Source organism: Ursus americanus, chromosome 17 (genome assembly GCF_024610735.1).
Source record: "Ursus americanus isolate L20-20 chromosome 17, mUrsAme1.1.p, whole genome shotgun sequence".
Lineage (NCBI taxonomy): Eukaryota > Metazoa > Chordata > Mammalia > Carnivora > Ursidae > Ursus > Ursus americanus.
Window position 1 is genome coordinate 51,059,928 of NC_142143.1, and position 14,358 is coordinate 51,074,285.

Consider the following 14,358-nt stretch of genomic DNA (forward strand, 5'->3'; position numbering starts at 1 on the left):
AAAATAGAAACACTATATGATCCAGTAATTCCACTTCTGGGTATTTACCCAAAGAAAATGGAAACACCAGATCAAAAAGATATATTCATCCCTCTGATTATTGCAATTTCACTTACAGGAGCCAAGATATGGAAGCAACTTCAGTGTCCACTGAATGGATAAAGAACATGTGGTATATATCCACAGGGGAATATTACTCAGCCCTAAAAAGGGGGAGGATCTCACCATTCTCAACAACATACCTGGAGGGTATTATGCTAAGTGAACTAAATCAAGAAAGACAGATACCATATGATTTCACTTTTATGTGGAATCTAAGAGAAACAAAACAAATGAACAGACAAACAGAAACAGACTCAACTACAGGCAACAAATTGATGGTTGCCAGAGGAGATGAGCGCTGGGAGACAGGAGCAACAGGTGAAGAGGATTGAGAGTTAAAATAAGTCATGGGGATGAAAAGTACAATATAGGCGGTGTAGTCAGCAGTATCATAGTAACTTTGTATGGGGACAGATGGTACTACCCTTCTGGTGAGCATTTCTTAATACATAATCACACCACTATGTTGTATAACTAAAACTAATACATTACTGCATGTCAACTGTATTTCAATGAAAAATTTTTTAAAAATCTTTTAATAATAAAACCATAGTTTATTGTTTAAAGCAACTAATGCATTAGGAAAATGCAAATCAAAACCACAATGAGATATCATCTCACCCATCAGAATAGCTATTTAAAAACCAAAAATCAAAAAACCAGAAAATAAGTATTGGTGAGAATGTGGAGAAATTGGAATCCTTGCGCATTAAGAATGTAAAATGGTACAGCTGCTTGGAAAACAGCACAGTGATTCTTCAAAAAATTAAACATAATAATCATATTATTCAACAATCCACTTCTGTGTATATACTGAAAAGAAGTAAAACAGGGACTCAAACAGATATTTGTACACCCATGTTCATAGCAGCATTATTTACAATAGCTAAAACATGGAAGCAACCCATATGTCACCAGTGAATGAATGGAGAAGGAAAATATGGCATATAATGCAATGGAATATTAATCAGCCTCATAAAAGAACGAAATTCTCACATATGCTACAAAATGGGTGGTGGGTATAGACATCATACCAAGTGAAATAACCAGTCACCGAACTACAAATAGTGTATGATTCAATTTATATGAGGTACCTAGAGTAGTCAGATTCATAGATTCACAAAGTAAAATGGTTGTTGCCGGGGGCTGGGGGGCCGGGAAGGATAGTGTGTGTTTTAATGGGTACAGCATTTCAATTTGGGAAGATGAAAACATTTTGAGGGTAAATAGTGGTGATGGTCGCACAATAGTGTGAATGTGCTTAATGCCATTGAACTGTACACGCTTTAAAATGGTTAAAATGCTAAATGCCGTGTTATGTATATTTTACCACGAACAATTTCTCAAAAACACTAAATTTGGAAAAGTAATAAATTAGATAATTTCTCATAAGACTAATCAAAAACAAGGGTGACAAACAACATTGGGAATAAAAAACATTATTATCTCAGACACAGCAGCAATTAAATGTGAGGGTATTATGGAGATATATGTATTCTTTCATAGGCACATTGTAAAGATATTCATTCTCCCTAATTGATCTTTAAAGGCAGTACAGTTATAACCAAAATTCCAGTGAGGTTTTCATGTAGCTTCATAAACTTATTCTCTTTCGTTCTTCAAAAGACGACATAACGAGAGTAAAATGACAAGCATGAACTGGAAAAGATTTTTGCAGCTTGTATCACTGAAGAGGGATTCATATCCATAAAATACAATGAACTCTCACAGATCAGTAAAGGAAACACAAACAACCCAGTAGAAAAATGAGCAAGAGTCAAATACTCATGACACAGAAGAACATTAATGGCCAGTAAATATATTTTAAAAACACAACTGGAGTAAGCAGAGCGGTGCAAATTAAAAACATGGAGTAACTGCCGATGGCTTTGTGAATCTGTGGACAGACGGATCACACTTTGGCATACCTGGTGAAGTTGGGCCTTTGCATATCCTGTGACTCCAAAGTTCTAGGTCTGTACCCTGGAGCGCTGGTTCTGAAAGTGTAGTCCTTGCGTCACATGGCATCAGCATCATCTGAGAACTTGTTAGAGATGCAGATTCTCAGGCCCCATCCCCAGTTCACCAAATAAAGCTCCAGTGAGGGGACCCAGCAGCTTGTGTTTTAACAGACCCCCCAGGGGATCTGGTGCTGCTAAAGGTCATACAAAAAGATACCCACGGGACTGTTTTTATCACGAAGGCTGGAATGAACGCGCGTCCAGTCGCAGGATGGATAAACTAAAGACAGAGTGCGTTACGGCTCAAAAGCGGGGTGAGCCAAAGCTGTGCTCGTTAGCAGGGAAGAATCTCGAAAACATACTGGTGAGTTTGATAAGCAAGTCATAGAAGAATACACACGATTCTATCGACATGAAGTAGAAAACGAACACTATCTCATTTAGGTCTGTAGATACTAAAACTATAACAAAAAGCAAGAGAATTAACCCCAAATGTAGGATAATAGTTACCTTGGTAGAAGGGGTGGCAGGGAGGGGAACAGTATGTGCTTGAGAAAAGGCCACAGTGAGCTTCCAAGATCTTCCTGGTACTGTTCCTTTAGCTAATGGCAGGCACACGATCATGCACGTTATTGGAAACTGTGTGTGCGTCGGATGCATTTGTTCGTATGTAGACTGTGAGAGGCAGCGTAGCCTGGTGCTTTCTAGCATGGAACCTAGGCAGACTGCCTGAGTTCAAATCCTGGCTCTGCCCCTGCGAGACTGGCGTTTCTTAACTTCTCCGTGCCTCAGATCCCTCCTCTGTAAAATGGCGGTTCCCACAGTACTGACTTCACACATCTCGGTAAAGTGAAGTGCTTGCTGATGACTAAGCAGTAATGGGTATTTATTGTTGTTATTCTCTGTTTGATGCTGGGTTTGTTTCATGTATTTCACAACGAAAAATAGTCCTTTAGGAAAAAAGTGAATGAAGTGAGGCTGTCTCCCTCTTCCTTGACTTGTTTGGAATCCAGTTGTTTGCATTCTTTTATTTGAACTTAAATGGATTTTTCTCCTGTTGAGCTTTTAGTTTTAATCTGTGTTTTATATCCTGCTTGTTAGCAGCATTCTCACTGGTTTTCTCTACTGTGATTATTTTTATAAAGCTTTGCAAAGCCAGCTGACAGGTACAAGTGCAAAGGCACCAAATACTTTAATCTCTCCAAGCTGGCTTGGTCTTGCTTACCAGCCCATCTCTCTCCATGGCAACAAATCTGCCTCCCGGGAGCGGTAACCTACGGACAGTGCTGTCGCCGGGCAGGTGCGTGCCAGGTCAGAGCAGGCTCCGGGGCTCATCGGAACTGCCACCTCCAGAGGCAGGGCTTAGAGGGATTTCCGTGGAACAAACAGGGCAGGAAGGCCAAAGGTTTTGTGTCTGCCTTTCAGGGAAGGTGGCAAACCAAAGACTTCTGTATCCAGTGGGTGAATGAGTGAAAGGGAAAGTTGTAAGATAAGCACCATTTTATTGGTAAGAAAAAGAGTATCAGGCTGGAGATCAGAAAAAAATCTGGTTGGGTTTTGAGACCTTAAGGCAGTAAGACCTTATAGGCAGACGTTTCTTCTCTGCCCCATCACTCCCATTCAGATTCATTCAGTTGAAAAACAATACTCAGGACATGTTTTATGAGCCACGGTCTGCTGGGTATTGGGGAAGAAATCTGTGAAGCAAAGAGACCTGGCTCCTGCCCTCTCGGAGTTTAGAGTCTAGAGGGGGTTATGGAAACATAAGGAAGTTACATTGTAAGTGCTAAAGACAGGAGCGGACTTAGAGCAAGGGATAGCCAAGAAAGCTTCCCACAGGAAGGGCTATCTAGGGCGCTTGGGTGGCTCAGTTGGTTAAGCGTCTGCCTTCAGCTCAGGTCATGATCCCGGGGTCCTGGGATCGAGCCCTGCATTGGGCCCCTGCTGAGCCTGCTTCTTCCTCTCCCTCTGCCGTACCCCCTGCCTATGCTCTATCAAAAATAAATAATCTTGAAAAAAAAATGAAGGGCTATCTAAACTTAAATCTGAAGAACAAACAAGGATGAGCCGGACAGTGTAGGGGTGAGGTGCAACTGGGAACCCAGGCAGAACATGGCGCAGTCAAGGAAGCAGGCGGTCAGGACGGCTGACTGGGCTGACCGTGGGGTGCTGTCCACACACGAGGTGTGAGATAAATGGGCCAAGTTGTGGCCAACCTTAGGAACTTACAAGATTTTTTTTTTTAAATAATTTATTTATTTTTTTGGCAGAGAGAGAGTGAGAGAGCACAAGCTTGGTGAGCGGGGGAGAGGGAGAAGCAGACTCACTGCTGAGCAGGGAGCCCGATGCAGGGCTCGATCCCAGGAGCCTGGGATCATGACCTGAGATGAAGGCAGACGCTTAACCGAGTGAGCCACCCAGGTGCCCCAGGAACTCACAAGATTAATGAATGTGGAAATTAGTTGTGGGAAAGGAAGTCTATAATAATGACAGGGAATTTGTGCAATTCATTCATTCTGATCCATGATCAGCAGACCGTCTGTGCAATCTGATGGTGAAAACATGAGATGTGGATTGTTTCTCTACCCCTGTCTGCTCCTTTGTAATTTAAACAATACTAGGAAATCAGAAAAACTGAATTTATTTCACACTTATGGCTTAGAAGTAATGTAAACTTTTTTCTTTCGTGTGTGATGTATTTACACATTTCTGTGTGTAATTTGGGAGGTGGGCACCACATCCGTGCCCAGGATGAGTGTGTCTCCTTGTGTGGCGCCTGGAGAGCTCTGGCCCAGAAGCCACAGCAGGGGGTGCTCCAACTGGGAGCTGTTCTCATCTTCCTGTGCAATAGAAATATGAGGGAAAGTCATCCTAATAAATTTTAGTCAAAGTTATAATGTTCTGTGAGGAGGAAGGACCCACTTTATAACTGCAGAGGCTCTGTGGGCTCTTCTCGGCCAGAAGGATTCATTTCTCCCCAGATGTAGCCCAGGACCAAAGGTTAACCTATCTAATCATGTTGGAAGGTGGGGGCTGGCTGGTTGGCTTGCTTACTTTTCTTTTTTTCTTTCCTTTCCTTTTTTCTTTTTCCTTTCCTTCTTTTGCTCTCCCTCCCTTCCTTCCTCTTTCTTTCCTCCTTTCTTTCTTCCTTTCATTTCTTTCCTTCCTCCTTTTTCTTTTCTTTTGATTGGAGTACACCCTGAGTATAGCAGAGCCGGCGGTTCTGTGAGTCCTCTGTGGGGTTGTGAATTGACCCAGTCATCGGAAATACACCAGGCTAGCACTTGAGTCAGTCACGTGGTTGGAAGTCATGGAGGTTGGGCTGCACAACCTGGAGTTCTAATACCAGGAAGATTCTCAGTTGAGGCCTAAACATCCCGCACAGTTTGGAGAAGGTGCTCAGAGAAAGGCCTGGAAGGGTTTTTCTGAGGCAAACTAGGGATTGACTTATCCCCTCTATGAAGCTGAAGATTTAGGGGTAGATCACCTGTGAAGAATATTTGAAATAGAGGCAAGTGTGTAAACACTCAGAGAGGATGCTCAATATTTCAGAAAGTAATGAGTTGTTAGTATGACTGAGGGGTAAGGGCATGGGCAAAGCCGGAAGGAACGAGGGCCAAAGAGCAGTTAACCAAATGAGAAAGCATGGCATGCAGTCACATTCCAAATGCCCTGGCAAAACTTTGCTTTGCCTGTCCTTCATTGCCCGAAACCTGTCTGTGGAAACCTCCTCTTTGTAACTTGGACCTACTGACCCTCAGTCCCCCCACCATGACACTCAAGGGGCTTTTTTTGGGGTACCAATATAACGTAAATTCCACAGAGTGTTTCCCTAACAAGAGAAGCCTTCTTGGGGCGCCTGGGTGGCTCAGTTGGTTAAGCATCTGCCTTCGGCTCAGGTCATGATCGCAGGGTCCTGGGATCAGGCCCCAGGTCGGGCTCCCTGCTCAGCGGGCAGTCTGCTTCTCCCTCTCCCTCTCCCTCTGCCACTCCCCCTGTTTGTCTCGCTGTTTCTCAAATAAATAAAATCTTAAAAAAGAGAGAGAGAGCAAAGCCTCCTTGATGGTCACACTTCAGATGGCATTCTTCACATCCATGCTCTCTGAGACTCAGATCTGTGTGCGTTAATGAGGGAGAGATTAATCCGTGGGAAGTTACTAGCAAAACCGCCACCGACACCGACAGCCGGCTACTCAGGCAGCTATTAAGTGCTAGTTTGTATTTCCTTGATAGTATGAAATTTATTTTGGCAGAAGACAAAAGTTCTTTTTATGAATTCTTTCCGTGAATTAGCTGAACTAATTTCTACCAGCACCACATAGTTTTGAAAAACTGTGCCTCAAATGCAAAAAGGAAGGGTTCCCCCACTGTCCCCCCATATCAATTACATGTTTGAACAACAAATTTGTGAGTGCTTGATCTGCTGTTTGAAGACTAGATAAAATCTGCATTTTTGTTTCTTTTGCAGTGTTTAGCATATTTAGACCCATGGGAACTTGGAAGTCAGTCTGTGACCCTCCTGTAATGGCCTCTGAACAGCTCGCTGCCAGGCCCCTCTGCCCTTCTTCACTGCTGTTTCTATGGCTGCTGGAGCAGAGCTGTGTGGCCCCTTAGCTGGACTGTCAGGGCATTTTAAAGGGCTTGCCAGGGAAAAGTGTGAAGGAAATGTTCTTTGGCTCCCTCTCACATTGAAATTTTGCTGTTTGAGATACAAACAAAAATAAACACATACCACCTAAGGAACCAGGGAGTTGGTGCCAGGGGCAGAGGGGTGGATGAAGCCTGGCAGGTGTTCTTGCCCTCTCCTGTGGGTTTGGGCTGCTCTCCGCAGTCTGTGGCCTTGTACCTGCTGGCACATTAACCCCTCATGTACACTGTGGCAGTGCCACGGACAGAGCTGTCATTCCAGTGTCAGGATACTGCGTGGAATCCCCGCCCCCTGCGCCAGGGACAGAAGCTGTCATGAGTGGCTTCCGTGAGTTTAGAGGCAGACAAGGGACCCGCGTGGTTCAGCTCCCAGCCATGAGCCTACGAGATGCCTCCGCCTGGGATGAGTTGCCCACGTCCAAATACAATAAAGAGCCCTCTCCAAGCCACCCTCACCCCTACCCACCCAGTCACCATAGATGCCTCCCAATGTTCCAAAGCTTGGGAGCGCTTTTCTACCTCTTACATTTCAGAGGCCTGCTCAGAATGCAAAGAAGATTCCTCCTCCTGTTCCCATCACACTCTATTACTGCTGGGCATCAGCAGATGGAGGCTGCCTTTTATATGCAAATATTTGGAACCCATTAATTCCCCAGTTCCTGCCACCTACCTCCCTCTTGTAAGACCCTGATCTGTACCATCTAAATGGCAAATAGCAGTTCCCACCCAACTAGAACTATTAAAGCCTTTAAGGCATGGTTATAGCCTGAGGCCTGAAATGGACGTAGTTTTGACACCAGTGCTGATTCAAATGCGGTCTCTGTGAGAAACAGACTCTCCAAGAGGTGGATGACGGAAGGCCAATCTCTCGGGGAAGAGAAAGACAATTTATGTTTAATGAGGAAAACGACAGCTAACATGTACTGACCTCTGACCAAGTCCGAGACTGTGCTGAATGCTTTGTGGAAGGATCTCATTCATTCCTTGCAGGAGCCTCTGAGGTCTGCCCTGTCATCATTCCAGATTTATAAGAAAAGAGGGGCTCCAGGAGGCTAAGGAATTTTTCCAGAGTGCCCATGTGGGCCGTGGTAAAACCAGGATTGGACCCTAGGCAACCCACGCGCACACCCTGAGCCCCTTTGTATGCTGTGCTGAAGAGATGAAAGAAGTCAGAACTGCCACAGAAATGGCGGGGACAACAGACACAATTGAGGATTTATCGGTCGGTCTCCCTCCACCCCGACGGTTAGTGCCTTGTGAAAAGAGCTTCTGGCCTTCCCATAGTTCTTCAGCCCTCTTCCTTTCTTTGTTTTCCTCCCTCCCCTGCTGTCCTTTCTCTGCTCCCTCCCATTCAGAGCCCGAGGAAGCCTCTGAGCCAAGCCCTGTGCCGTGTGCCAAGTTAGCTCCCTCCCTGGCAGCCATTTCTTTCAGCAGAGCTTTGCTGATCAATATTGAAAGTTGCGGCCAGAGAAGAAAAATGTTCTCAAAATACAAAATTTGTCTCCCAGGGAGATTCTTTCTTAGAAGAGAGCGAGTACTTCAAACTGCTCCAGCAGTTCTCTCATGCGGTCTAACCAAGCATTCTGATTAAGGCATTCAGGAATGGCCCTTCGTCCGCTCCACATCCAGCTTCCAGAATCGCCAGGCTCCTCAGCCCGCCTCACAGCCTGGGCCTGTGTGCAGTGGAATCCTCCTCCTGTCACTGTCTTCAGCTGTGCCATATTCTTCTTTGCTCCTCTCCTGTATATTTTGTATTCACATTTCATGTTTTAACTCCATCTGTGGCACGTGTCTGCCCTTGTGTTCAGTCTCAGTACCAAAATCTGTAGAGCTCTCCTATTTTACTGCCATATTTAGCAATTTCTTTCATAGTCACCAACTAGGTGGCCCTTGTCGGGTAGAAATGGGAAGAAAACCAAATGGGAGCAGGGACCCCCAGTTCTTTCCCTCCAGAGAAAGCTGTTTCCTCTTGTACCAGTTTTGGTGTAAAGCAACCTTACAAACGGTTTCATGCCTGGGGCAAGTTGGCTCTTAAATATGGATGCCAGTGGGTTTTGAAATGGCCGCCAGCCTGGCTGAATATTGGAGTTTGGGCACAAACCTTCTCCCAGGAGCTGGTTTCTGGGGTTGTGTCAAGTTGATCATTTGTGAGGAGAGCTCTTGCAAGTGGCTTCATTTTACCTGAATATTGTTTCTGACTTCATTTCAATACTGGGTCTCCTGTAGCCTGAAGGAAATGTCAGGAAATGGGTCCTAGAGTTCAGCTATACTGTTAAGTCACTGAATATAGCATCTACTCAGTCCCCTTCAGTTGTCCACACAGGCTGCTTTTACAGAGGGGATACCAGACTCCCCAGAGGAGTCATGGGGAGGAATCTGAACTCATGGCAACTGTGTTGGAAGAAGTGTTCCTCGGCATTCTCCCTCCACCTCCCGCTTCAGGTCCTTCCCTGAAGCACACGGATGAGGGCAAGAACCTGAGGAAACTGAAGTCCTGTGAGGAGGGGATATGGTTGGGTAGGCTCACCACACAGGAAGTGGGAAAGTAAACCTCACAGTACTCCTGTGTTAGGAGAATCCTAAACCAAGAAATTACATGTTCTATAGCTGGAAAAACCCATGGTGTTTCTTTGTAAAGGCAAATTTAAAAATCTCTCTATAAGCTAAGGCACAGAGTAAGCAACCCTTACTGAAGAGAAACATATCTTCAAAACCACTATGAGAAAGAATAACTAGACACAATGGAGCCTTCTCTCTAGCTCTCCAAAAAAACCCCAGTAGAACAGGTTGAAACTTTAAACATGTACAAATAGAACCACAAGGCAAGAAGAGGTAAATCTGGAAAACAACCAAATGGAAATTCACAATGGGGAAGAGTATGTCATTGAAATAAAGTTACCATAGTTCACCCTTGCATAACATGGGTTTCAACTGCATGAGTCCACTTATACATGGATTTTTTGGACACAGTACAGTAAATGTGTTTTACGATTTTTAAATATTTTCTGTAGCTTATTTTATTGTAAGAATACAGTATATATAATAAGTATAACAGACATATATATTAACTGACTGTTTATGTTATCAGTAAGGTGTCTGGGCAACAATAGGCTATTAGTAGTTAAGTTTTCAGAGAGTCAAAAGTTATACTTGGGTTTTTGACTGTGTGGCAATTGGTGTCCCTTAACCTCCATGTTGAAGAGTTAACTGTACTGAATGGAAAAGTAAACCACTAAAACAAGAACTAATGAATTTATAGAAATCAGAGAGAAAAAAGAAAATAGGAAAGACGTAGAAATCTGGAAGGCAAAATGGGGACGGTCTAATAGAAAATATAAAAAAAATAGAGGACAAGCAATATTCAAAAAGTTCACAGTTGAGAATTTTCCAGAATCAAAGAAGTATTTTCCCACTTAAAGGAGTAAAACAAATTTTCAACATTGATAGATAAAAAGGAATCCTCATTGTTATTCTTGGTGTAACTTCATACCATCAATAATAGTAGAAACTTTTTAAAAAGCTACCAATGAGAAGATATTTCCTTATAAAGAATGTCTTCTCAACAAGAGAAGTCACAATAAATGAAATTGTCTCTAAAATGCTGAGGGAAAATAATGATCAATCCAGGATTCTATACCCAATAAAGCCATCATGCAAGATTAAAAACAAAAATAAGAGATTTTTGTGGTCCAAAGACTGGGTGAGTTTAATCCCTTCCAGACCATTGTTGAAAGAATTTCTAAAAATGGACTTCAACAGAAGAAAAATCAAATCCAGAAGGAAGGAATGGAATTCAAAAAACACAGAAGTTGGTATGTTGGTTTATTTACATAATTATAGATTATAAATGAGAATAATGACTACTAGAGGCTTAAAAGCAAGATGAAATTCAACTACCAGGCAGTAACATGGAAGATCATAGAAGGTGTTCTAAGATCCCTTTGTTTCCTGAAGGAAATAAATAAATAACCTGTGTATAAAAAACTTAAGCATAAGTGCTAAGATGACAGAAATTAACTATCCCTTCTAAACCAGTAGGGGGAGGGGAAAGGTGCTAAAGCAATCAACCTGACGGAAAGCAAGGATGAAGAAAAGCATGATAAACAGAAAACACACAGGAACTTTTATATATATTTATATGTATTAGTGATGGCAGAAATAAGCTCAGATATATCGGTTTTTACAATAAACATAGTTTACATCTTAACTATGAGATTAGGCTTTATTTTAATTAGCCATGTATCACTAATGAAATACACTTTAAAATACAAAGTTTAGAAGTCCTACTCAGACTTTTATCATTGAAAAAATCAGGGTGAGGAGGTGGCATTGAAAAATGACCATCTTTTCTTGCCTAAGAGACTGGGGATCGCATTAACTAAGGATGGTAGATGGGCAAGTCTCACCTTGGAAGTGAAAATAAGTTAATACTTATTGACTTCTTCTTAAGTTGTAGCTGGGGCTCCCAAGGAACTTAAGGAGCATTAGAGAGAGGAGCTTGTGTCATGTGTGATGGGAGCCCAGACGCAGGAGAACTTGGGAGTGTGGAGTGGAGTGGAAGCTGCCCACCACCACCACTCCCCACCCAAAAAAGGAGAATTCAGGAAGACAGGAGATGTCAAAGGCAAAGAAGGTGGTCCGTGGTGTCTGTGCTGGAGCATGGTTGAGCTGAATGAGTACTGAGAAGAAGCTTTTAGGTCAAGGTGTAAGAGGCCAGATGAGTGAGGTAATGGGCCTACTGGTAAGAGATTAAGGAGGAAAAAGGGAAGAAACTGAAGAAGCAAAAATGGATTTCTCTCTCAAGAAGTTCAGTACCTAAGGGAAGACAGAATGGATGGTAAAGAGAAATCCAGGCTCAAGGGAAGTTATCTTGGAATAGGCAATAACCATTTTTAAGAATAAAACCTTAATTATCTAGAGCCCTCGGGGAAATGAGTTTCCTGGGTAACCATCTTTTCTAGGTGACCTAATGCTGCTTTTTAAAATACCACTGCTAATTTTGACCATTTTTGAAATACCCAGAGTCACCAGCAGTGGCAATATCAGGGTGGTCTCTTGCCTTGAACTAAGGGTGATCCTCGTTTGTGACTTCGTTTCACCTCGTTTTGCTCTCTCTCCGTCGTTGCCCCATGGCTGCAGACCCGCAGAGGCCCACAGGGTGATTTGCCTTTCTCTAGACTAGCCACAGAGAGCTGGCTTGAGTTCTTTTCTCTGTTTTTTGACATCTTGGAGCATCTTTTACTGTCAGCCAACTTTTACCGTAACTTGCCATAATTTTCTGTCTAGCATGCTCTTGAGCCGGCTTCGGGTGTGTTCGGCCCTGACAGACACATCTACTCTGTACTGACTCAGCCAGGTTTCTTAACTTGAGAGGCTGAAGTTTGGACCCCAATCACCAGGATAATAAACATCACTCTGATATTGTTGGTAGCCTTTCCCAACATGGTTGTATCTCAGATATACAACTTAATAGAAACCCGAAAGTAATCTGGGGTGAGCATCTGAGAGACTCTACTTAGTATAGTATAAGCTGCAGTATGTGGATTTGGGGACATTTATTTGGCTCTTTAGCCAAAGGCCTCTCTGGACTCCTTTCTGTTTATTTCCTGATCTCAACAGGAGAACCCTCTGAAAGGGCTAACTGGCTGCATCTTCCCTCAAGAGCAACTGAAGACATTTCTGCCTCAAAGCTGATAATCTCTCCACACAGATAGAAAAAGAAGGTGTCTCTCCTCCCCACCCACCACCCACCCTCCAGGAGGAAAGGCATTTATTTTGTATTAACGCCAGCAGCCTCTCCTCCGCCGCCTGTGGGGTGTCGTATACTCCTTTCCGCTGCCTGGGCTGCAAGGAGACTTGAGTCTCAAAGACTTTATGTCCTGGAATCTTAATCCTGAGATCATCTGCTGCAGACCTCAGTCTTAAATATTGTAACAATGGGCTAGATGCTAGTCTCTTATTTAATTAATTTATTTTTTGCCAGTCTCCTTTAATACGAGACTCAGTAAATCCATAAAGGGTCTTAACAGAAGAAATAGAAGAGCCTTCTGGTGTTCTGAATTCTATAAAAATCACAGTCCTGAGGGCAAGGCAGAGACATTCCAAAGTAGGGAAAAGCCACTAGTAATATCAGGGTGGTCTGTTGTTAAAGGTCTGTCGTTAAAGCCTTCTAAGAAGCCTTCCTTACGGGGTGACATTTATTATCTTGGTGATTTATCAGAGTCTAGCTTTTAGCTTTTCAGGTTCAGAAACTGGTTTAATCAAGATACAAAGAGCAGATTCATTGTCAGAGCTGGGCTCACCCTCACCAAGCTTAGAAAATTGATCTGGAAACCGAAATGCCAGTTGACATTTATATGGAGAAATATAACTGACTGATATTCTTAAAGTACAATGACTGGCTCATTCTTTTCCTCGGCAGGCCTACACAAGGAGCCAGATCATAATCGGGTTATTTGGTGAACGTGAAATCAGAGTTAACGGTGAATCATGTTTAATGGCATAGGCTGAGAGTAATTCATCCACACTAAATGTGGTCCTACCAGCGGAACTAAATCTCTTTGAAGTCTGTCAGCTAAGTCTCTCTTTGCTCTGATCAGTATTTGGATAGACACCTGCCAACGTTTTGTCTCGTTATTTTATGCCTCAGGGCCAACCCAGGCCCACACCCACCAAAATCCCCTCCCACACTGGTCTTTAGATATTAATATTTTCCATTGGCTAATAATGTAGTCATTCTTTTTCCTTAAGTTTAAATCTCCATGAGCAATCTTATTTTCAGATTTTTGGAGGACGCCCTGCTGTGCCCACGTTGATCAAGAAGAGAGTGTGGCACTGATAAGGGTGGGTGACAAGCTCATCCACACCAAGTCCTTTCCCAAAAACACCCTCACATTTTTACTATATTCTTGTGTTACATGTACTATTAATGTTTTTATTTAAATCAACTCACTTTTTAAAAACAATTTTATTTTAAAAGATTGACCCCTACCATAAATGGAAAATGACTATCCTTTGTTCTCAAAAAGAATGTGGTCCAAAAACTGAACACTGGAAACAAAGCTCTTAGTTTCCCAAGTAGTTTTTCAGCTAGGCATGGTCTGCCGGGCAAATCTGTGAGCCTGAGCAGATCCATAGTAGACAGACTCACACCAAACGGAGACTCTCCTTGACATCACCAAAAACCTCAAAGGATTCAACAGCAGAATAATTTAGGAGGTTATTTAATGTATGTGGTGCCTTGTCCATCTACCACCTAAAAGACTAATCTCATGTTAGGCATCCCACATTTTGGGAAAGGATGGCTTAGACTTTTTTTTTTTTTTTTAAGTATTTTATTTATTCATTTGAGACAGAGAACGAGCATGAGCAGGGGGAAAGGCAGAGGGAGAGGGAGAAGCAGACTCCCTGCTGAGGTGGGAGCCTAACGTGGGACTTGATTCCGGGACGCAGAGATCATGACCTGAGCTGAAGGCCTGTGCTTCACCATCTGAGCCCCCCAGGGCCCCAGGCCTGGACTTTTAAGAGATGTTAGGGGTATTGGAAAACTGTTTACACAGCTGTAGTGACGCCTCCTTCCCAGCCTTCCTCGACTCCAGATTCTGCCTGACACCATACTGATGGTTTCATTCCTGCTTCTCCCTACACA

General features: G+C 43.2%; 1 protein-coding gene across 2 annotated transcripts in view; it reads left to right on the top strand.

Annotated features, from left to right (window-relative positions):
- PPM1H (protein phosphatase, Mg2+/Mn2+ dependent 1H) overlaps nt 1-14,358 on the top strand; it is a 254,361-nt gene that overhangs the window by 221,188 nt on the left and 18,815 nt on the right. The window contains exon 10 of one of the 2 annotated variants that reach the window (XM_087869003.1): nt 119-14,351. The exons of the other annotated variant lie outside the window; for it this stretch is intronic. Coding sequence (XP_087725129.1) covers nt 119-434 — 316 coding nt within the window. The 3' untranslated portion in view covers nt 435-14,351. Of the gene's footprint in view, nt 1-118; nt 14,352-14,358 lie in introns of those variants that run through there. 2 annotated transcript variants of the gene reach the window in all.